The sequence below is a fragment of the Onthophagus taurus genome, chromosome 8 (assembly GCF_036711975.1).
Source record: "Onthophagus taurus isolate NC chromosome 8, IU_Otau_3.0, whole genome shotgun sequence".
In the NCBI taxonomy this organism is placed as follows: domain Eukaryota; kingdom Metazoa; phylum Arthropoda; class Insecta; order Coleoptera; family Scarabaeidae; genus Onthophagus; species Onthophagus taurus.
Window position 1 is genome coordinate 2114270 of NC_091973.1, and position 25031 is coordinate 2139300.

Below are 25031 nucleotides of genomic sequence, written 5' to 3' on the forward strand. Positions count from 1 at the left end.
GGTAATTTTAAAACCATCTATTTAGATTAATTTTTATTTTTTAAAACAGTTTAACTACTTTAACAAGTTTCTTTTAGATATTTACACGATAAATACACTTCATATTGAATCATTATTATTTATAATAAAACTAAAACCTCCCACTTTCTCTTTCCAACCTTTTTTTTATTTGCTATCTCCCATGGTCCCTTTCGAAGTCAAATAAATCCCTACGATTAATCCAAAAAGACCGATAGCGCTTCCAAAAATTTCTATAATTAAAATTTTAACGAACAAGTTTGAATTCGCGGCGTCGGCAATAGCAGCACCAGAACCGACGATTCCAACGCATAATCCGCAAAATAGATTTACAAAACCGACAGTTAATCCAGCTCCAAAAATGATGTAAGCCCCGGTATATTGGGTGGCCCTAAAAAGCTCATTTTCCGCAGCCACAGTCACACTGTATTCCTAAAATTTTTGCTTTTTTAATCTTGATCATCTTAAAATTGCAAACCTTACCCCTAATATACCAGAAAGTACGATTGAAGTAATCAAACCGTAAATGGCAACAGCTTCACAGAAAATAATTGAAATTAAATTCTTCGTTTTAATTCTGGGAGCTTTCACCCCAGCCCCAACTATACTTGAACCCGTTGTGTAAATACCACTGAATAAAATTTATTTAATAAAATCAAAAATTTAAAAAAATTAAGATTCTTACACAGCTGCCCCTACAACCGATAAAGCCACTGATAATCCTATTCCGACTAATGCCCACATGTACGGGGAAGTTTCTTGAAGGAACCTAAAGTTTATTTAATTTTAAAATAATTATTTTTAAATTTGCCGCGTAATATTGACATAACCAATAAGAAATATGTTATGTTAACAGCGCGTGATCAAATTAATCAAATCATATTCATTTCTTAACAATTTTAACATTAAGCAATAAAAAAAAATTTGAAATAATTAAAATAATTTAATATTAAATGTAATCGCAATTTTTATTTGAAATATTAATGGGTTATTAATTAAGTTGAAATCACATGACTCAATTCTATCAAAACTTTTCTACATATAAAAAGATTTAAAAAAATAAAGTTATTAAAACATTAAAAAAAATAACTTACCATCCAAAATTAACTTGTTCACCCTTTCCATTAAACATATAATAGATTCCTGTCGAAAATAACAAACCACAATTTAAGTCACATGCCGAGAACGCCCATTTCACTTAGTTTTATAATAAAAAGGTTGCCCAAAAACTCACCTAAGACAACGGAAGCGCCTATTGCGCTCCCTACAAATGTATTCGCCAACGCATAACGCATTTTTCAAAAAATTTTCTTCCACAAATTGTTTAAAAAAAAAATGGAGTATCTACTTCGCACTTCGGAGTCTACTAACAAGACTAAACTAAAACGATCGAGTGAACGTCCATAATGTCAACTTAGTACAGGTGGTTTTAAGTGGTGGGAGATAACATGACAATTTCAGGTAGATAACAAGTTAATCAAATGTCTAAAAAATTTCTTAAAAATTTTACTAATTTTGTCCAAATTTCCACAGTCAGTTTTTTTTACTTCCCTTATTTTTTAATAATTTTTCCTGTAAGTGTCTTTCTTCTAATAAAACTTTTCTTTCGCCAAGTGTCAAATTGGATTTTGGTGATTTCACAGTTTTTAACTCTTGCGACGTGTTGATGGATGGCTTCAGTTTTTTGCGCTGCCATCTCTACTTAATTTCTTCTTGTGGTACTCGTTTTAAGATCGACGAAATTTAATCCTTTGGCTTGTACCGTCTTTTCTCATTTCGTCACCTGGTAATAACCAGTGATTCTATTGATCCTATCCAATTTATCCCAGTCTTGCTGCGTATGGAACTCGAGATTTTGAAGTGTCGGAACAGTTTTTCAAGTTGTAGTGCTTAAATACAACTCGTAAATTAACGGATTAAGATAGCAATATTGTGTAGAATCAAATTTATTTCTATAAATTCCACCATTAACAACTAATAAATTTATCTAATTTCATATTTTTCGACATCTATGCGTCTGAGAGGAAAAGTGAAAGAGAACAATATTGTTTAGAATAAAATTTCCTACATCTTTTGTTCTAAAAGTTATTCTGTAATATCTCCATTTCCCGAGTTCTACCATTAAGAATTCATCTAATTTTTATTGGCTTGAATCGCACTGATAATAATAATAATAATAAATTAAAGAATAAAAGGAATATTATAATTAGGTGAATATAAAGATAACTCAGGTACTTTTTTTCTTTATTTTCGAAAATATTACATTTTGTAGGAAATATTTATATAAATAAATGAAACTCTTATTTAAGTGTGTATTTAGTATTGTCTAAGAAATTCGTTATTGTATTTTCTTAAACGAAATCTTTTTGTTTGAAAATTTGTTTCTTAATTAATAAATTTTTTTTTCAGCAAGGCACAAAAACCTGTACATAGTATCACATAGATAAGTGTGCATTGCACTAGAGAAAATAAATACTTAAAAAATACTAAGAACGTAGAGAGGATAGATTTTTTCTCTTTTTTTATAAAAAAAGTGATGATCAAGATGGTAAAGAAATCGTGAAGATGATGAAGACGAGAAAATTCCGTTGTAATACTTTTAAAAAATGAAACATAGAAACTATATTATGACTTATTACTAAAGATAAGTACTTAAAACCCTGAAATACAGTACAAATAAAATTATTTACACAAGATTTACCTAAATTTGGTATTTTAAAAATTAATTATAAATTATAATCGCGTTTTACATTCAATTCTTTTAGTTATTGTCATATTACGACTAAAAACATAACGATTTTATTCATTTAAGTACATCTTAAATCGTTTCTTTAAATGCTGAAATAATGAAATTGCACTGGTATTTTTTTTGTTTTAATGATTACGATTGCCAGTCTCATAAATTATTACTTTTTTATTTGCAAAGAAATTCTTGTTCAATTTGTTCAGACTTTACCTGCCGATTAAAACTGTTAGCAGCTGATGTTCCCATACGTAAAATATAAGGAATCACACTATCAATTTGTACTTGACCTAAAAGACCAGCAAAAAATAATTCTTCTAAAATTTGTGGTTCCAAGGCACGAAGTGGTGGAAGACGTAACAATAATCTAAAAAAAAATAAATTAATAAAACCAATAATCTCTCAATAATTCACTTTACCTTGGAAATCGATCTGAATCACCGGGAAAACTTTGATTAACGTGATTTCGTAAAGCCTGAAACGATTTTTCTTGCATCTTCTCAATCGGTTTTCGAATATGCAATCCTGGTTGATCACTAGAAAACAGCGCTATCAATTTTAAATACGCGTATTCATGAACGTCCACATGAAGCCTATTCATCGTATTCACATAATCTTGTAATCGAACGATATGATCCGTTACTTGTTTCACTTTTAACGCCGTCATCTTCTCTTGAGCGATCGATGAATGTATATGACTTATCAACGCAGCTAATATCGTCGTTAATGATAATGATTGCGAACACTGCGCCAAACCCAAGGCAAATAATTCAGCCCAACAATTTTTTAATAATGATACTTGTATATCCATACTGTAAAAAAAATTAATAATAATTTCAGGTTAGCTAATTAATAAAAAATAAGATATTCTTGGATAAAAAAAAAAAATACCGAGTGATGTAAAATCATAAAAAAAAGTTTCTAATAAAACTTTTTTATATGATGGGGGAAACAACTCAACTTAGAAGGACCATCAAGAATATTTTTTTTTGAGAAGTATGTTATTCCCCATGTAAAAATAAATAATTTTTATCAGAAACATTTTTTTTTAACGAAGTCTCAACTTAAATGCCTCACTTAGTATAAGTACCACTTCCGGGTAACCAATTCGATTGTAATTTTATAAACTGAAATTTTTAAAATCTTTATAAATTTGTATCAGAATGTTTTTCATGATAATAAAGACTTGTGCGAAGTAGTGATGGAACGGATAGTGATTTTGCAAAAATCCCCAGCATCCCCGTTGGCCATTATGGTTATAATTTCTGAATTTTCTAAAAAATTGTCGATCATTTCAAAAATTTATTTCTCAATAACTAAAAGCGATTTTTCAAAACGGCTTGTTGTATTGAAAAGAGGATACTTTAATTAATAATTGGTGATATTTCCACAAGGATCCTTCAAGAAATTAATTTTATAGCGAATTTTGAAAATATCGATGAATATTGCAACATTGAAAATTTTATCAAAACTTCAAATATTGTTTTCTCAAAAACTAAAAGTTATTTTTCAAAACGTGTTGGTTCATTGGAAAGAGGACACTTTCATTAACACTTTGGGAAATTTTCATACTTATATTCCAAATAATGGATTTTATACGAATTTTTAAAACTTAATCGGCGAAAATTGCAAAATTCGATCATTTCAAAAATTTATTTCTCAATAACTAAAAGCGATTTTTCAAAACGGCTTTTTGCATTAAAAAGAGGATACTTTAATTAATAATTGGTGATATTTCCACAAGGATCCTTCAAGAAATTAATTTTATAGCGAATTTTGAATATATCGATGAATATTGCAACATCGAAAATTTTATCAAAACTTCAAATATTGTTTTCTCAAAAACTAAAAGTTATTTTTCAAAACGTGTTGGTTCATTGGAAAGAGGACACTTTCATTAATACTTTGGAAAATTTTCATACTTATATTCCAAATAATGGATTTTATACGAATTTTTAAAACTTAATCGGCGAAAATTGCAAAATTCGATCATTTCAAAAATTTATTTCTCAATAACTAAAAGCGATTTTTCAAAACGGCTTATTGTATTGAAAAGAGGATACTTTAATTAATAATTGGTGATATTTCCACAAGGATCCTTCAAGAAATTAATTTTATAACGAATTTTGAAAATTATTGAAAATTTTATCAAAACTTCAAATATTGTTTTCTCAAAAACTAAAAGTTATTTTTCCAAACGGGTTGGTTCATTGGAAAGAGGACACTTTCATTAATACTTTGGGAAATTTTCATACTTATATTCCAAATAATGGATTTTATACGAATTTTTAAAACTTAATCGGCGAAAATTGCAAAATTCGATCATTTCAAAAATTTATTTCTCAATAACTAAAAGCGATTTTTCAAAACGGCTTTTTGCATTAAAAAGAGGATACTTTAATTAATAATTGGTGATATTTCCACAAGGATCCTTCAAGAAATTAATTTTATAGCGAATTTTGAAAATTATATCAAAACTTCAAAGTATTGTTTTCTCAAAAACTAAAAGTTATTTTTCAAAACGGGTTGGTGCATTGGAAAGAGGACACTCTTATTAACACTTTGGGAAATTTTCATACTCATATTCCAAGAAATGGATTTTATACGAATTTTTAAAACTTAATCGGCGAAAATTGCAAAATTCGAAAAAACTCGATTATTTGAAAAATTTATTTATCCAGAACTAAAAGCGATTTTTCAAAACCGCTTGTTGCATTAAAAAGAGGATACTTTAATTAATAATTGGTGATATTTCCACAAGGATCCTTCAAGAAATAAATTTTATAGCAAATTTTGAAAATTTATTCAAATATTGTTTACTCAAAAACTAAAAGTTATTTTTCAAAACGGGTTGGTTCATTGGAAAGAGGACACTCTTATTAACACTTTGGGAAATTTTCATGCTCATATTCCAAGAAATGGATTTTATACGAATACTTTAATTAATAATCGAAAGTGATAACAGCGACAGTTTTGTTAATAATGAATGTGATGATGAATTACAAGTGAAGAGAAGGAAACTAGACGAAACTGCAACAAGAGATATTATATATATCGTATTGGGATTGTTACAATGAGGTTGCTAAAGATAAACCTGATATAAATAAAGTTGTATTCAATGAAAAAAGTCCTATTGGGGGCTAAAAGAGATACTAATTCCTGTGAATGGTGGAGTAATCCCTATTTAAAATCCAATTTTATATGAAAAGGGTTCAAAATTTTTTGAGGTAAAGGTGTAACTCTTAAAAAAGAAAATTAATTACCTTAAATATTTAAATGCAGGTACATTTCGAGCCCAATGTATTGATAAAAATAATAACCTTGAGCCACTTTCACAAATATAATGTGTATTAAGATAAGGCGGAACTGGGCCTGGCGTTTCTAAGTTAAAGGCAACATGTTGGTCTTGAAGAAGGGGTCCTTCGAATTCAAAATAATTATCTTCTGCAGTTAATGTGAGATCACTTCCGTTCATACACTGGATCCGTGCGATAGAATCGAGAGCTTTTGAAATTAATTGTTTCTCTCTGGCGTTGTTTAAAGCGTCTGTTAGTTCGCCGGTGCCGGTGTTGGTGCTATCCATGGATGCGTCGTCTTCATAGCTGAGATGAGATGGTGAGGTGTGATACGGAAATTCGGGTAATGGTCCGATGCGTTTGGTGAAAATGTTGCTTAAGGCTGGGTTAAATGATTGTTGTAATAAAGATGGGGCTTCTGAGGAGAGATCTTTTCTGATGAAAATTTTGTTGACTTCGTTTGTGTTGTAGGTGGATGTTGTGTTATTTGGATATTCTTTTTTGACGATCATTGGTTTACGTTCGTGTTGAACAGCTAAAACTACTCAATTAGTACGCTTAAAATAATTAATGAAATAAGTAAAAGTTAAACTTACAATCGCTTCTCATTCCGCAGGCGAGACATTTTTGTAGTCGACAATATTGGCACCTATTTCGATGGTGTTTGGTGACCTCGCAGTTCTTATTACCCCGACACTGATAACCCAATTGTTTACGAATCGACCTCTTAAAAAAACCTTTACAACCCTCACAGCTGATCGCCCCATAATGACGCCCTGATGCCCTATCACCGCAAACGACACACAACTCTACAAACCAATAGAAGGAAAAAATCGTACCATAAACTTTCAAGCTTACACAAACCTTGTTCCATAGCAAAGGAGTTGATACCGTTTTCGGTGAAATTGTGTTGATGATTTTTTGGAGAGTGATTGCGTGGCAGAATCAGTCCATTCTTTTGGGCGTTAAACTAGTTTTCGTGAAATATTTGCCCTGACCTTTCATTGGTGCTAAAATATGATCGCATTGAGCAAGGTTCACGACCTTACACCTGCCACAAATACTCAATATCTAACGACATCTAGTGAATTACTTTTTAAACACTACTTTATAGACAGTTATTTTTTCCCAAACAGGATTCTTTATATACTGCTGCTATCTATTCGTCACTAATCCGAACTACTCAATTTAAATAATAATTATTATTCCTCATACTCTTGATTTACAAACATTTTTAAATATAATTAGGCCTTGTATTATACCTTAGGATCTAATTAATAGGATTAATACCTAACTACATTAATTGTAACTCTATAACGAGCATGTCTTCAGATCCCGCCAAAAATCTCGGTTATAACGAGGAAAAAAATAGTTTGGAAATCCATGGGGTCGATTTAAATTTATCCCTTGGATGCTCCTTCTTCACTGTATTGTAATCTATAAAATAATAAATTAAATTGTAATTAATCATTTTATTTCCTTAAGAAGCAATTCAAAACGACGCAAAATATTAAATAAAACAATTCTATTTCATAGAAAACGATTTCAAATAAACGATTTTTGAACCAATTGTACTGATTTCTAGGAAATGAACAGATGATCCGCCTTATTGGCGCCTACCCGAATAACTGTCTCTGCAACCTGCGTTATAGGCGCCCAAACAATGAGAAATCGACCATACGGCCCGTCTTATAGGCGCCTAACGTGAGTAAACTTGTTGCAAATTCTGCGAATTCACCGCTCGATAATAACACCTGCATCTCGTAAATTTTTTTTAAATTCGTCCTTGCAGCCAAAATTTAACGTATTATTTAATGCGGAAATCTCATCCAGATGTATAAAAATATGTATTAGTAATTTATAAAGATAATTTAGGAGTCATACCCAGAATGCTAATTAATGTTTGAACACTTTTAACCCTAAACTACCTAAATTATATAATTTGTTTATTAACACTTTGCCGTCCGCACGTTTCGCAAAAATTTATTCGCTTGGCGCCGGCAGAAAATTCAGATTACTTATTACAGATTATCCGTGCAAAAAGTCAAGGCCCCTCACTTTAGAGATCGATATCTTCGCAACTGATCGATGAAAAAAATTGCGACAGTTTGTTGTAATCACGTAACATATGATAATTTGAAAATTTTCGGATCCGCGGTTTTCTTTTTATCGCGAGTTAAATGAAAAAAGTACCCGATTTTTGAGTGTGCCGGCAATTTTGTCAACTTTGCGATTTTTTTTCTCGAAAACTATGGTACGCGAAAATTTGAATTTTGAACAAGTGGTAGCCTGATGTGTTCTTAATGAGTGACATATTATATTTTTTCGATATTCCATACACTTTCACGGAAAATCGAGGTTTAGTAAGACGCCGTTATGTCGAAAACGGCTGGGTGTATTTCTTCGCGGATTTGACCAAAATATGTCAAATAATGTCGGATTCCGTTATTAGTTTTTCAAAATTAAAGCTCCCTAATTTTTTTAAGAGCGATTTATAGCTTATTTCATGCATAGTGTTAACCAAAAAATTTTATTATTAAATTTAATTTAGTTATTTGACAGCATCTGAAGAGTAATCGTACCAATTTAGAACTTTTTTGAATCAACGTTGGCTGAGATATGAGATTTTAAAGAGCGTGGTGAAATTTGCCAAAAAAAAACTTAAAATGAAAATAACTCGAAAACGAAAAACGCTACGTACCAATAACTTTTATGAAAGTCAACATATTTTTTTATGTAATTAAAAGGTGTAATAAAAACTATAGCAATCCGTTTAAAATAACGAAGGTATGGTCTACTTCCGGTAGACCGGAAGTTTTTAGATCGAAAGTTCCGAATGAACAACCTACGCTACCAAAATTTCATAACTGTACGAATAGTGGAACCTAAAAAAGTTTGAATGAACCAATTACGTGAAACATCCTGTATAATTATAATAAGAGTTTTTAATATATTCCATTAAATAATTCATTTTGGTTACAAAAACGGTTTTTATAAAACTATCAAGAATTTGAAGGAGCGATTTTTATATCTGCGCAGAATAACAACGTCCTAAATATACAAAAAGGCAATAAAACAACTGTAGAATTTAAATACATTTCTAAGTAATTCTAACCACTGCAACTAATGCTAAAATGTCCAAAGCATTTATACTTACTTTTTCCAAAATAAAACGTATAGGAAAGAATGGAATTTGCTGGAAAGATTATTTTAGACGAGGTGAATAAATAAATAAAAAGAAGTACTGAAGCTAAACGATTTTTAAATGAAAATAGCAAAAAAAATAAACATATATTCTGAACAAGTACAACTATGACTAAAGTATTAAGATCACTGTGTATAAATACTTATAAAAATACTTAAATCGAATAATTAATATTGCAAAGTGTTCAAATCCAACAATTGAGTTAGGTTATTTTTTTTTCTTTTAGTGTGTAACGAAATTAATAACGAAAATTAATCCGAAATTAATAACGACAATAAGTAGCACCGTCTCTGGTAATATTGCAAAAAGTTACTTTAATCGTTTTTCTTTATATCACAAAAACTACAAACAGAAAACTAAACTCATAAAGAACTTAAAAATAAATAAATAAATCTTCTTTGCTAAAACTAAACGACAACTTGGAATTGATTGAAAGATTGGAATTAAAATAATCCAAAGATAAAAGGAAAAAGTCTCTCTTAAGTGTAACTCCTACTTTTAATAGCAACCCACGCTATTAAAAAAAAATAAATGAAAACGTTTATAGTATTACAAAAAATACTGCTGGAACAACCTAGAGTGAAAAAAAAAACTTTCTTATTGTGTAAAAACCCTGTACTTAGTGTACCTTAATAATTTCTTTTTATCTAAAGGTATAAACCGTACGTTTACGTTAACATTAAATACACAATAACATTTCTAAATAACATTATTATTAATAAACGTTTCAAAATATATAAATATTAAATATGCTCCTTATTTTTTTTTCTTTTCTTAACATATTATAGAGCAACAACAGTAAACATGAACAAACGTATATAAATGTATTAAGACTACTAAATACCGGCGTTTTCGTCGTTTTATTAAACTAGCTAGGTGAACAGCCATCGGAGATCATATTGAAACGAGCATATTTTTTACCTATCTTTACATGTTGTAAATAACCACTCGGGATACTTTCCTCGGTGGAGTCACGCACGGTGTTGTTTCAATATCCATATTAGCATCCATATTCCTAAATTTTCAAAATCAATATTAATATAGAATTTATAATTTATATAAAAATTATTTATTAAATTACTTACATTTCGTTTTGAGCATTGATGCAAACAGGGACTGGATCTCGATCCATTGTTTCAGCAACACTTGCCCTCCAAACTTCCTATAAAACAAAAATTTATTTATTATTAGATTTATATTATTTTAAGTTTTAATTAAAAGCTTACGTAATAATTAACGCGTGGGACAAGGAGTTGTGCCGACAAATTTTCTTTAACAACCGCCGTGTTTAAAATCTGCTTCGCTTTTGGACGGGCGTGTGGCTTAGGAGCCATCATCTTACACATCAAAGTCTTCAATTTTTTCGGAACAACTAAAAACGATTTAAAACATTATTTTTAACCCAAAAAAATCAAATAATACATTTTAGAACCGCCACTCACTTCATCATTCCTTAATTGTTAGCTTTCACAAAAATTAAAATACATTTTAAGATAAAAATTTTTAATTAACTTACTGGTAAAGCATGGATCATCGTATGATCCATTACGGAGTCGTCGCCATAATGGTCCATTAACCGGCAAGATCAAATCAGTTGCTAATTCAAGCATCGTTATTCCCAAACTAAAAATATCAGCTGCGGCTGTTACTTTTCCCTCCAACACTTCTTTCGCTAAGTATTTTGCGTCACCTTCAGTTATATCAAAGGTTTTTACTTGATTTTCTTCGGTTTTCTAACAAAATTAATAATATTGATTAATTAAAAGTCTTAAAAATTTTATTTTGATTTATATAATATCGCTAATTAGAGTTCAAACCCAAGAAAAATTATGGCAAAAAGTATCACAGCAAACTCCTCATTAAATTTTTAAACCAAAAATTTTTCAAATCTAGCAGAGATGTAAATTAACTTTATCCATCAAAAACTAAATTATTGATATAATGTTAAAGGTTGGGGAAGCAATGAAATGTTTGTGTAGAAAGAATATCATAGAAAAAAGTGCCCACATAGCTACTAAGAACACTACAGATTCCCATTTTGGAAAGATCGACTGTTGGGCATTTATACAGGATGTCCCCTATCTTCTGTATTATGTGGTTGAAGGGAGCTGTTTAAAGTCGTCCAATAGGAGATCGCAAATCAGACACGGGTTTTTGGCCCGCCGCGCCCTTCATAATACGTTTCTCACGAGTGCTCACCAATAGATTCGACACGGAAAGAGTTAAATTCCGCTATTAGACGACTTTAAACATTTTGAAAAATTTTTATTAGAAAAATCGCTTCAGAATAATGTATAATTCAACCCTGTATAGTGCATTGAAAGATATTTGGATCTACACTCTGAGCTTTCCATTGGAAGAATCGTTCTTTCATCCTTGTTGTCTTCATTATTAAGTACAAGGATGAATTCCTGGAGGAAAGAGGAAGAAAACGCCACTAGAATATAAGATGGATGTAATTTGGGAAACCATGGGAAAATATCAATATGACAATTTTGCATCCTTAACCAAGGTGGGTCGATCTTCCAACGTTTTTCTTTCTCAGAGGCTTACTGGATGGCATTTTTGCAATGTGTAACTTCATGTTTTCAAGTGTAACCACGATTTAGACCTTTTGAGGAGATGGCGCCCAGCAAAATGTAGGTTTTTGTTATACTTATTTATTCTTTGTATTCATTATATGTTATAAAAGCATAAATAAATGTTTATAATGCAATAAATCAAGAAATAATAAAGATATGGTCCTTAAGAAGCATTTTTGAGGATGGATAAAAGACAAAATTAATACCACCTCTAATTAGAAGTGAGCAAGACCGAAATGTTAAAACCAAATTGTACAAAAAACTTTTTAATTTACTTGATACAAGTATTTTTTTCTTGTAACTTACCGTGATGTCAAAAAGTAAATCAAAATCGCCCAATTTATAAATCCCATCAGTTGAAATCATAATATTTTCAGGTTTGATATCGAGATGGATTAATTTGCGATCGTGCAAATGATTCAAAGCATGAGCCATATCGGTGAGAATATCCAAAAGTTGTATTTCGGTGATGGAGTGGTTAGTTTTAGAGTAAGTTCCCAAACTTAATGCGCAAAGTTCTAATTGGGTAAAAACTCTAGACATTTCTTCCCAGGCGAAATAAAATTTAACGATGTTCTGATGGTTGCCAATTCTTTCGAGAAGCTTGATCTCTTCGTAATTATTTTTGGTTAAGTACGCTTTCTTGGTAATTTTGACTGCATAGCCTTCTTCGTTTTCTCGAGAAATGACCTTGTAGACAACGCCAAAGGAACCTTCGCCGAGGGTGTCTTGAATCTTGTACATCTGAGCGAAATAAGTCTTCTTGATCGATGGGTTGTAATTCGGGCTCAATTGTGCTGGTTTATCAAACGCTAAAATGCGAGCCTCTTGGGTACTAAAAAGCAATTTATGCGTTCCAATCGGTGAAAAGTGTTTCTTTTGTAACACCGGACATGTCATATGTAACCGAGCATTCGCCTCCACCTCCTGCGACAACATAAATACAAAGTGAGGTTATGTTTCTAACGGAACGGAATATAAAAGAGATTTTTATGTAATTTTATCGTACCTTCTTTGTCAGCAATTTATCGGTGAATTCCATCAATGGTAAGCTTCGATTTACTCGTTTTCGGTTCGACATCTTCGAGGTTAGAAGTTGATAATGTTAACCGGTTGTTGCGGACAACTCGCGAACGTTCTGCACAGGTTCAACACGTCTGGAAGAATGACGCCATGTTGTGGTGCACTCCGCTTATATACAAAGCACGCATGCGCGCCATTTCGAAATAATCGACTCTGATTGGTTAAGACCAGTTTTGGTTAACGGATATCTTATTATTTATTGCCTTTCCAAGAAATATCTTTCTTTCTTTTTCTAACATCACAGTACAGATTATCCAAAAGATCGTTTTCTTCCCATTTTTTCTTGGATTAATTTCTTTTTTGGATCAAACTTTAAATATGTGTTTATGATAATTACGATAATTTAATTAATAAATAATTTTAGATTTAGAAAAGATTTTTTTGGACTTGCGCTGTACATTTTGCTGCGACGAACAATGTAAGGCGCATGTGTGGAATTATTTCCAACGGTTTTGTTGTTCTTGGAACAGATTGATTTCCGAGAAATGTTTATCCATAGAATTCAATAACATGATTTATTTTTTGGTTAGATTTGATATTAATTATCTTTTAAATAAGATGTTTTAAGGGCTTTTAAGAAGTAATTATGTGACTTTTTTTTCAGAAATACTTTTATTTACCTTAAATTACTTAAAAATAATTTCAACCGTACTTTTTAACAGTTAATAATGAGCTTAATTTAGTTGAAGGTGCCAATAAATAAATGTTTCCGTTTAAATTGAATGGAACCAAAGACCTCAAGCCATCAATTTCACCTTGTGATTCGATTATCCAACCTTCAACATGTTTGTACACGTATACAAAGAATTGGTTCGTTTCTGTAACGACGTTTAAGTAAGCGTCTTTAGTTCTTTCTCCGCCCAAATAAAATCTTGACACGGAAATGATCTCCGATTCTTGATGGATGTTTTGGTAGATGTAAAAATTGTTGTAATCCACATTGTATTTTAAAATAACTAAGGGCGAATCTCTTTGCGCTAAAATTATTTGAGTTTCTCCGTTTAGTACTATGTCAGTAACTGATATTGCTCCAGATCCAACAAAATTTCTTAATAATTCAAACTAAAATAAAAATAATTAATGTTAGATAAAAGTCTTAATATGAATAAATGCAATTATACAGGAATACAGAGTTATTCCAAAAATTTAAATGAGTTATTAAGACAAATGTGAAATTAGTTGCATACATTTAGGTATTTTTCATAGCTAATGTGGGATTTTTAAACCAGTTTTTGTAAAATACAGTAAAATTTTTTAATATTATAACCCATATATACATTTAAAAATGGCACCCTTCATAAAATTTGTATTTATAGTCCAATTTTGGATTGATATTTAATTAAAAGTTCTTAGAGAACAACTTCTCAACATTTAACTCTACTTCTTAATCTTATTAATAATTAAGCCTCGGTCGCAAGCGACCTCATCTTAGTGATTAAGATTGTATCAATCTAAAATTGGTCATCATATAGTGGCGCAACCTGCCTCGGCTTTGTGATGTTGAATCGTTGATTTTTTTAGTAATTAAGCCGAGGTTGCTTCAATTTTTAACATATCAATCAGAAACTAATAGTCATATTGTAGCGCCTCGGCGTTATCAAATATACTTCTTAATCTTATTAGTAATTAATAAGTGATTAAGATTGTATCAACCTAAAACTGGTAATCATATAGTGGCTTTATCAAGTTGAGTAGTTGATCTTTTTAGTAATTAAGATTATATTAATCTGAAACTGGCAAATTTTACTATTTTTATTAATTAAAATTACCTGCTTAACATGTTCATTAAAAATGAAAATATCTGTGCTTGTTCCACTAAAAATACTTGTAGAATCAAAAATATTTCCTATAATTAAAATTAATCCTTGAGGCGAATTAAATAGATACAACGTCCAAGCACCCTTCGTTGGTATTTTTTGAACTAATTCAACCAAACCCTAAAACAAAGCACTTAATAATAAAACCATTAAAAATATTTAAAATAAACATTACATTTGAATGCCCAAATTTGTAAATAACACAATCTAAATTATGAGTTGTCGCTGATTGTTCATAAAATCTTGTTAGAACAACATAAACTTCGCCCATATATTCGAAATATTTGGCTCCTGTTATAAAACCTTCTGTTAAATTGAATTTAGTGTAAGTTTTTAACCCTTTCAAATCTGTCCAAGTTAAAATTGTTGATTCGGAATTGTTTCGGTTTAAATTTTTGGTGCAAAGTCGACTGTAACTGATGGTGTTGGTAATTAAATGGGCCGAAATTGAATCTGTTTGATAACTGAAAATTCTATCTGAAGATTCATGACTGATAGTTTGAAGGGAATAATTATTAGTAATTTTTAGTACATGTTGGCTTTGACAATTGCAACCTTCTTTTGGAAGGCCACAATTATTTCCTGGTGAATCATCAATCATATTAATTAAAACCCCATCGGGTTTATCAATAATTTCTGCTGATATTGTGTTAGGAATATTAATTTGGAGTTCATCAACTTTTTCTAAGTACATGTAATCTTGAGGCATATTTTTGATGTTAATTTTGTGATTTTGAACGACGTTTTGAATTTCTTTAACAATTTCTTCGTTTTGCTTCGTTTTGAAATAAATTTCATTCGAGTTTAAGAATTGGTTAACATTTTTGATGTCAACTCCATTGATTTTATTCGTTTTTACATTTCCATTTAATTCAGTTACATTACCAAGGACTAAATCGTTTAAGAACTTTGCAGGTTTCCCATAAAATACGCTTAAATTATATTTTTTTAAAACATCCGCATCGTTTATAAAGTTTAACGTAACGTTTCCTTGAATTGTAAGGTTTCCTTCGAAATTCTTCGACGTTAAATTGATGTCTTTATCAATTTCAACAATATCGTTTACTATAACGTTGTTTAATTTTACCAAATTAATCGATTTTTTTGTTTCGATAGCATCGAAATAATAAACTCCAGATAATTCTTGGTTGACACCGTCTTTTTTAAATCTGTTTAATAAAAATTTGTTGAAATCCACGGTGTTATTCACGTGGAATAAGCTTAAATTTCCTACGATGTCGGATGTGGCGAATTTAGCTTTTGGGATGGATTTCAAATCGTCCAAGTTAACTAGATGGGATGTATTTAAGCCCGAAATGTTTGTAGTGTTTAATTTTTTAACGTTCAATCCCGAGTTGAACACTTTGTGGCCTTTGATTTTTATTTTATTAACTATATCTTTTGTTATTAAACTGTCGTTTATGTTTTTGATTATTATAGCATTTACTATTGGGATATCGGCGTTTCCATCAATTTCTGCGCTTGAACATGTTAAGATTTTGAATGTTTTGAAACCATTTATTAACTAAAAAAAAAATATTTTATTATAAAAAATAATTCATTTAAATATAGTCATCATTGCAAGTATGCAACCAATATCACAGTACCCGTATTGCAATACGCATACTGTGATATTGGTTGCATACTTGCAATGATGACGTCGGGTATGATAATTATGTTAATTTAATGCAAGGTTTTAAATATATTTAGAGATAGATTTTTTGTGGTTTGTATTGAAACCAATTACTTGAAATAACCACGCTCTGCTACCACTGTTAATGGAACGACGCTTTCATATGAGAAAATGGTTTAACGGTTTAAATGATGGTTAAAAATCATTTCTGGTTTATTTATGAGCACTAAAGAACGATTTATAGCTTAAAATTGCTTCTTTGAGTTGATGTATAATAATATATTAATTAATTAATACTTACTTGATCATCCCCTTTTTTGAGTAAAGCGTCTTTATGAATTTCATCCAAATAAATTCCATTTAAGCCACGTTTTGATTTGATATTGTTAGTGTGGACGTTTGAGACAAATTTAACGGGTTTTGTGATGATGTTGTTTTGATCTAATCGCACAACGTTGTCGATGATGTGTTGGAAAACGTTGTTAATTCCGGTTATGTTTCCTTTAATCGTTACGGAATTCCAAATTTTCATTGGGGGCGTTTTAAAGAAATTTATAACGTCTTTTAAGTTACAAATTAATTCCCCTTTGAGCGATTTCACATTAATCGATTTGAATTTGAAATTTCCTTTCAAAACTTGTTGAGTTTTTTTATTGGTATCAATTAAATTTTCTAAGTTGTAATTATTTATTAAGTTTGATGTTAAGTCGTTTGCCCGGATGATGTTGAATGAGTATTTTCCCGAAATTATTTGATTTTGATTTTTTTTTAATAGTTTGTTTAATGTTTCGGGTAAATTTATTTCGTTTAGGTTTTCGATGAAGAGGTTTTTTATAAAAACTTGATTTTTAAATGTGATATTTCCGCTCATTATCGCTCCTTTTCGTACCTAAAACAATCATTAAATAGTTATTTACGTAACTAGTTATGAAAAGACTAATTTTTTTTAATGTGTTGAGTACAAAATTTTATCTAATTCCATTGAAAAAGCAATTTTTGTTCAAAACTTGACTAATTCTATTAGTGATAGATGTCAATTTGTAATAGATAATGGAATTCATTACATCACTAGTGATGTAATGAAATCATTACATCACTAGTTATAAAAAAAGTTACTTTACATAATTTTTTTAATGGAATTAGATAAAAATTATTATTAATTATCTTACAGCTTCCTCGATTAACTCCACATTAACCCCATTAATTGATTTTGTGATTTTCGCGAATTTAGCATTAATATTTTTTGTAGCTTCAACATTATTAATTTCCTTTATGTTGTAAACGCCGTTTATATCATCTAAATATTTCGAGAAATTGTGATCGTTGAGATTTTCATCGATTTTTAAATCATGAATTAATACATTTCCCAAAGAAAGTTTTTTGAAGTTTAATTTTTGATCGTTGAATTGGATATTATTTGTGATCTCGTTAATGCTTTTATTGTTTAATTTTTCGACTGTGGTTTTCTTAAAAAATAATTGATTTGCAATGATGGTATCGAAGGTGTAATCTAAAAATTTTAAATATATATATAATTATAATTAATTACACTAATTATAATTACCATCAAAATCGTTATTGTGAATAGTAGGAACATCATCGACTTTAACGTTGTTTAAATAATCAATATTGGCGTTCATAACAGTTATTGTGCCATTAAAATTTTTTTGGCCTCGCAATTTGTATCCTCCGCCGTTCCTAACAATATTCTCACTTAAATCGACCCAATTTGGCGAATGTTCCTTCTCAAAATTTAATTTTAGATTTCCTTTTACGTGCAAATTTTTGAAGTTGCACTCTTTATCGATTGAGATGTATTCGTTAAAAGGTGTGTTATTAATCGTTTTAGTTCTGAGATTATTAACGAATGTATTTTTGATTATTAAGTTTCCTGGGATGGTTTGATTCGTGTTCACCATCCAATAATCGTTGGAAACGTTGAAATCGAAACGTTTCCCTTGGATGAATATATCCGATAAATTGATACTTTTTAATCGCAAATTTCCCAAAATTTTTATTCGGTTAAATTTTTTTGTTCTATTTGAATTAATTACTATATCTTTATTAAAATCAAGTCCATTCACTTTTTGTACTTTTAAATTGTTTATTTGAGATTTATTTAAAACAAATTTCGACTTAATTATTTGATCGGTTCCTTTCGTTAATAAATCGTCAATTTTTAAGCCGTTGATCGATTCAGTTCGGAGTTTATTTATTATTATGCTTGGGACCGAAAGAGATTTCTTATTTAATTCTTGATTTTTGGATTTATTTTTAAATTCATCCCAATTAATACCATTAATCGTTTTAATATTGAGGTTATTAACTGTTGAGTTGGGCTCAAACTCAATTTGGTTTATATTTATATTTTTAAAGCAATCAGGGTAATTCTAAAAATTATTTATTAAATATTTTTTTAATATTAGCTAAGAAAATAATCTTACGATGTTTGGGGATTCTAAATTATTAATTTCAACCTCATTAAAGCTTTTTGATCCGTTAATAACAACGTTGCTATTTTTTAAATAAATATTTTTTAACGGATTTCCATTTAAAGTTTTTGCAAGCACTCGCTCACATTTTAAGTTGTTAATTTTAAAAGGTTTATTAATACTTATACTTTCATTTTTAAGAATTAAGTTTTTAACAGATTTCACTTCAACATGTTTCGCTTTTAAATTATTTGTTTCAATTGGAGCTGTTATGATTTGTTGTTTTGAATAAGATAACCAATTATCAGGCGTCCATTTAATGTTATTAATTATTTTCAGATTAATATCTTTAGTTTTTAACGAGCTTGACTCCAAATCGTTATCAATCACTAAAGTTTTATTGATCTACAAGTTACATCTATTAATAAAAAATTATTTATATATTAATAAATTCTTACCATTTCATTTTTAAATCCAATTATTTTCAAAGTCACTTCATTAATTAAGTCTTGAACCTCATTCGCTGTTTTGTTTAATTTTGTTGACTAAAAATGTTAAAATTAATTTTTTTATAAAAATTGTTCATAATGCACCAAGAAGACGTAATTTATAACCAGACAACAATTTATTAGTTGGAGAGTCAAAATGCCAAAAATGATGATTTTTGTTATTAAATTCGAGCATAACTCAATAATTAAAAGTGATGGAGAAAAATGTTTTGTACATAAATTGTTTATTATGGACCAAAACATCCTAATTCATAACCAGATCTAACTCAACTCTTACCTTTAAATCAAAAAAATCATACCCAGGTTCGATTTCAACATCAGTTGGAGCATGAAATCGTTTTTTGCGATTTGAAAATTGATTTAATTCCTCTTCCAGTTTATTTTCAAGTTTCGATAAACAATCTTCTACGGGATCTTCATTGTATGTGCTGCTCACTAATTTTTGAAAATTAATTAATTAATCTCAAAAATAGGATAATAATAATAATTAAAAAAATTACCCATTTGATTAATATAAACGAAATAGTTTACATTTATAATTTTTAACTCGTTCATTTTATTGTTTAATAATATTTCTATTCCATTATTTTCGACGACCACTTTTAAAATTTCCTCAGCATCTTCTTCGAATTTGAACGACTCTAAACGTTGGATGTTGTTTGAGGAAAATTGAAAACTTTCAATTCCTAGATTTGTTATTAAAAATATTAGAGGGACTTCTTCTTCAACAATAACTGCTTTTTTCGCATTGTTTATAGATCCAAATTCGAAAAGATTAATAAACTCAAAGTTTAAATAATCCCAGATGTATATATAATTTTCTTTGCCAGCAAAAACAATCATATATGTGTTAAACATAGGTTGATTTTGATAAATTTCGAAATCAAATAAATTTGGTGTTGATATAAATTGAAGTTTTTTTAAATTTCCGTTAAATTTATACAACGTTATTGAAGTCTAAAATAAAGTATAATGAGAATGTATTATAAAATTAAATTAATTAATACTTCTTTGTTTGAGACATCTAGAAATACAAGAATTTCAAAATCTTGATGTGTAAATGTTGATATTTTAGATGATTTTGTTGCAATTGTTTCAATCTCATCAAAATATTTTCCTAGATATTTATAAATTTTAATTCCTGTGTTAACAGTAACCAAAAATAATGAGTTTTTGTTTGTAAAGAACTTAACATCATTTAATTTTTCTTCGTTTTTTAAACTTTGGATGTGAATTGGATTTTGGTTGTTTCTTAATAAGTAAATGTGAGAAACACCATTTTTAAATGATGTTAAAATGAAATGGTTTTCTTCAAATTCTTCACTCTAAAACTTAATTATTAATATTTTTTTTTAATTATTTTTTTAATCTTACGGCTTTTATGAGTATTATTTCGTCTTCTACATATGGTAATGAATAAGTTTTATTCATTTCTGACCCATTGAAACTAGTCCATGTGTAAACGTGAGAATCCAAAAGAAAATGTGTTTTATTTGATAATTGAAAAATGTGGGAATTTTCAAAATTAATCAAATTGGTTGTTGTTTTGTTATAAAAATCTAATTTTATTTCAACATCTAAAAAAAATGTTTTTGGCAAAAAAGTATTTTAATAAATAATTAATTAATTTATTAATTCCGAACCTTTTTGTGGTATTGAGGGTTTTAAAATGTTCGTGGTGTCTTTAATTTTTGTTTGCAAGTAATTAAATCTGTCATTTTCGAAGAAATGGCCATGTCGACAAATTGATAGAATGTACTATAATTTTAATTAATTTGTTATTAATAAATAAATAAAATAAATAAAGAAGTACTTACTAAAATAATATAAAAGATATTTTCCATTTCACAGATAACTTGTGAGAGAAGAGATTGCCCGCACGTTTAGAAGTGATGTTCGTGGCGTTGAATAAAATTGAACAGGTTTTAGTTAAAAAAAATATTTTCCGGAACTTGAATTTTTGCGCGGTAAAATTAAAACATAACATAAAAATTTTGGTTCCTCTTAAATAATCTTAATGGATTTCGTTTCTCGTAATCTCGACTTGTTTCTGGCGCCAATGTATTAATAAATTTTACGTTGTTTTTGAAATGTTACACCTCGGTTTTATTACTCTCGCCCGTCTCCATTGAGCCGTTTAAATGCACCTGCAAAAGGGTTCACTTTCGTGAAATATTTACGAGACCAACCATTTCAAATCAATCTCTAATTTTAAAGTCGATTTATTTTGATTGATTTTGCATAAAAATGTAGATACTTTATTTGTTAATAAAACGTTAGTGTATTGATCAGCTTGGTTCCTTGAATAATTCTTCAATAGACTTGAATATGTTTATATATTCTGGGTTGTCATTGGCAAAAAAACAAAATGTATCAACAGATTCAGCTTACTCATAACCATTAATTAGTTATCGAGTCGAAACTCTCAAAATGACAAAAATGATGATTTTTATTATTAAAGTACATAACTCAAAAACTAAAGATGATGGAGAGAAATGTTTTGTAACAAACATAATCCATAACCAGATCTCACTCAATTGTCTCTATTTTTGACTTAGATACTGGAAATGTGCAAAATATCAAAATTGACGATTTTCATTACTAAAGCCCATCGTAATTCAAAAACTAAAGATGATGGAGAGAAATGTTTTGTACATAAATTGTTTATTATGACCTAAAACAACATAATCCATAACCAGATCTCACTCAATTATCTCTATTTTTGACTTAGATACTGGAAATGTGCAAAATATCAAAATTGACGATTTTAATTACTAAAGCCCATCATAACTCAAAAGCTAATGATGATGGAGAGAAATATTTTGTACATAAATTGTTTATTATGGACTAAAACAACATAATCCATAACCAGATTTCACTTAATTATCTCTATTTTATTGTTAGATAGTGGAAATGCGCAAAATATTAAAATTGATGATTTTCATTACTAAAGCCCATCATAACTCAAAAACTAAAGATGATGGAGAGAAATGTTTTGTACATAAATTGTTTATTATGACCCAAAACAACATAATCCATAACCAGATTTCACTCAATTATCTCCATTTTCTAGTTAGAAACTGGAAATGCGCAAAATATCAAAATTGACGATTTTAATTACTAATGCCCATCATAATTCAAAAACTAAAGATGATGGAGAGAAATGTTTTGTACATAAATTGTTTATTATGACCTAAAACAACATAATCCATAACCAGATCTCACTCAAATATCTCCATTTTCTAGTTAGAAACTGGAAATGTGCAAAATATCAAAATTGACGATTTTAATTACTAAAGCCCATCATAACTCAAAAGCTAATGATGATGGAGAGAAATATTTTGTACATAAATTGTTTATTATGGACTAAAACAACATAATCCATAACCAGATTTCACTTAATTATCTCTATTTTATTGTTAGATAGTGGAAATGCGCAAAATATTAAAATTGATGATTTTCATTACTAAAGCCCATCATAACTCAAAAACTAAAGATGATGGAGAGAAATGTTTTGTACATAAATTGTTTATTATGACACAAACCAACATAATCCATAACCAGATCTCACTCAATTATCTCCATTTTCTAGTTAGAAACTGGAAATGCGCAAAATATCAAAATTGACGATTTTCATTACTAAAGCCCATCATAACTCAAAAACTAAAGCTGATGGAGAGAAATGTTTTGTATATAAATTGTTTATTATGACCTAAAACAACATAATCCATAACCAGATCTCACTCAATTATCTCCATTTTCTAGTTAGAAACTGGAAATGCGCAAAATATCAAAATTGACGATTTTCATTACTAAAGCAAATCATAACTCAAAAACTAATGATGATGGAGAGAAATATTTTGTACATAAATTGTTTATTATGGACTAAAACAACATAATCCATAACCAGATCTCACTCAATTATCTCTATTTTTGACTTAGATACTGGAAATGCCCAAAATATCAAAATTGACGATTTTTGTTACTAATGCCCATCATAACTCAAAAACTAAAGATGATGGAGAGAAGTGTTTTGTACATAAATTGTTTATTATGGACTAAAACAACATAATCCATAACCAGATCCCACTCAATTATCTCCATTTTCTAGTTAGATACTGGAAATGCACAAAATATCAAAATTGATGATTTTTATTACTAAAGCCTATCATAATTCAAAAACTAATTATGATGGAGAGAAATATTTTATACATAAATTGTTTATTATGACCTAAAACAACATAATCCATAACCAGATCTCACTCAATTATCTCTATTTTGGACTTTAGTTACTGGAAATGTGCAAAATATCAAAATTGACGATTTTAGTTACTAATGCCCATCATAACTCAAAAACTAAAGATGATGGAGAGAAATGTTTTGTACATAAATTGTTTATTATGACCTAAAACAACATAATCCATAACCAGATCTCACTCAATTATCTCTATTTTTGACTTAGATACTGGAAATGTCCAAAATATCAAAATTGACGATTTTAGTTAATAATGCCCATCATAACTCAAAAACTAAAGATGATGGAGAGAAATGTTTTGTACATAAATTGTTTATTATGACCCAAAACAACATAATCCATAACCAGATCTCATTCAAATATCTCCATTTTCTAGTTAGAAACTGGAAATTAGCAAAATATCAAAATTGACGATTTTCATTACTAAAGCCCATCATAACTCAGAAACTAAAGATGATGGAGAGAAATATTTTGTACATAAATTGCTTGTTATGGATCAAAACAACATAATCGACAACCAGATCTCACCCAATTATCTCAATTTTTTAGTTACAAACTGGAAATGCGCAAAATATTAAAGCTTTTCGACGTCGGCCGAATTCAAAATTTAGAGGGGACACAAATATTCTTGTGGGTGTATTGAATACTTTAGGGTAATTGGCGACTGAGATTGTTTTGGAACTCATAAAATCTTGAAATAGACTTTTACATGGCAAAAAAAAATTATTTTGGGGTTCGGTTCGATATATTCAATTCATTTCCATTCTTTCAACAACTATTTGTAATATTAAATATTATATGTATCAATTGCATTTAAAATAAATTTTATTTAACATTCTTAAAGTTTTTCTAAAGTTCTTTCTTATAACGAAATGTTAAATATTTTATCGCAAGTTTTTTTGTGGGTGTAGGAATCAAATTCTGGTATCAAATTCTGTTAATAACCCGATAAAAGAAGCAATTGTTTTGTTCTAATCATATGTTCAAGGAAAACGGCGAATATATACGGAATGGCGATATGGAAGGGGCCGCATCATCAAGTTGTGGTAATGTTCAAATAAAAGGAAGCAGCAAAGAGGTTAAGATGGAAAACGAACAATCGAAATTTACTGAAAAATGTGAGAAGGACGACGAAAAGCGTTCTGGCCGAGTTAGGAAAAGGAGCGAAGAAGATTCTTCGCACGTCTCAAAAAAAGTTAAAAGAGACGAGATTATACACACAACATTAAATGAGAGTGAGTATTTTATTTGTTATTATAATTGTTGATAAATATGTTATGTTTTTAGTTGATACAACATACTCGTATTTCACGAGCATAATCCACGACTTTGAAAATAAAAGAGAGGAATTTAAAAGGGAATTTTTAAAACTTAAAGAAAAACTTGAGAATGTAAGTATTTTCGTGTTCGAAAAAAATTGTTATTTGAATTTTTTGTTACAGGCGGGTGTATTAAAAG

General features: G+C 29.3%; 4 protein-coding genes across 5 annotated transcripts; all 4 read right to left on the reverse strand.

Annotated features, from left to right (window-relative positions):
* Positions 1–20: 20 nt before the first annotated feature.
* Positions 21–1562, reverse strand: LOC111425139 (V-type proton ATPase 21 kDa proteolipid subunit c''-like). The gene is made up of 5 exons (XM_023058925.2): positions 1253–1562; positions 1113–1161; positions 704–787; positions 502–649; positions 21–450 (listed from the first exon to the last, which is right to left on the reverse strand). Exons 1-5 carry the CDS (start codon positions 1311–1313, stop codon positions 166–168), a joined length of 627 nt encoding a protein of 208 aa, XP_022914693.1. The 5' UTR covers positions 1314–1562; the 3' UTR covers positions 21–165.
* Positions 1563–2794: 1232 nt separating this feature from the next.
* LOC111425136 (Hormone-receptor-like in 78) lies at positions 2795–7110 on the reverse strand. Of its 2 annotated transcripts, none has more exons than XM_023058923.2 (5): positions 6922–7110; positions 6654–6866; positions 6025–6592; positions 3181–3573; positions 2795–3128 (listed from the first exon to the last, which is right to left on the reverse strand). In XM_023058923.2, the coding sequence occupies exons 1-5, from the start codon at positions 6929–6931 to the stop codon at positions 2933–2935; spliced, it is 1380 nt and encodes a 459-aa protein (XP_022914691.1). In that variant the 5' UTR covers positions 6932–7110; the 3' UTR covers positions 2795–2932. The 2 variants fall into 2 exon arrangements, with proteins under 2 accessions (XP_022914691.1, XP_022914690.1); XM_023058922.2 differs by having other exon boundaries at positions 6025–6598; positions 6922–7085.
* A 2192-nt stretch (positions 7111–9302) lies between these two features.
* Positions 9303–13005, reverse strand: LOC111425434 (membrane-associated tyrosine- and threonine-specific cdc2-inhibitory kinase wee-1.3). The gene is made up of 6 exons (XM_023059437.2): positions 12854–13005; positions 12151–12771; positions 10779–10995; positions 10489–10634; positions 10348–10424; positions 9303–10277 (listed from the first exon to the last, which is right to left on the reverse strand). The coding sequence occupies exons 1-6, from the start codon at positions 12923–12925 to the stop codon at positions 10190–10192; spliced, it is 1221 nt and encodes a 406-aa protein (XP_022915205.1). The 5' UTR covers positions 12926–13005; the 3' UTR covers positions 9303–10189.
* Positions 13006–13539: 534 nt separating this feature from the next.
* Positions 13540–21213, reverse strand: LOC111425548 (female sterile (1) M3). The gene is made up of 14 exons (XM_023059646.2): positions 21136–21213; positions 20962–21076; positions 20693–20895; positions 20326–20643; positions 19819–20275; positions 19596–19753; positions 19268–19354; positions 18822–19214; positions 17942–18767; positions 17547–17887; positions 16679–17266; positions 14920–16269; positions 14697–14864; positions 13540–13989 (listed from the first exon to the last, which is right to left on the reverse strand). The coding sequence occupies exons 1-14, from the start codon at positions 21160–21162 to the stop codon at positions 13570–13572; spliced, it is 5451 nt and encodes a 1816-aa protein (XP_022915414.2). The 5' UTR covers positions 21163–21213; the 3' UTR covers positions 13540–13569.
* Between the last annotated feature and the right edge of the window lie 3818 nt (positions 21214–25031).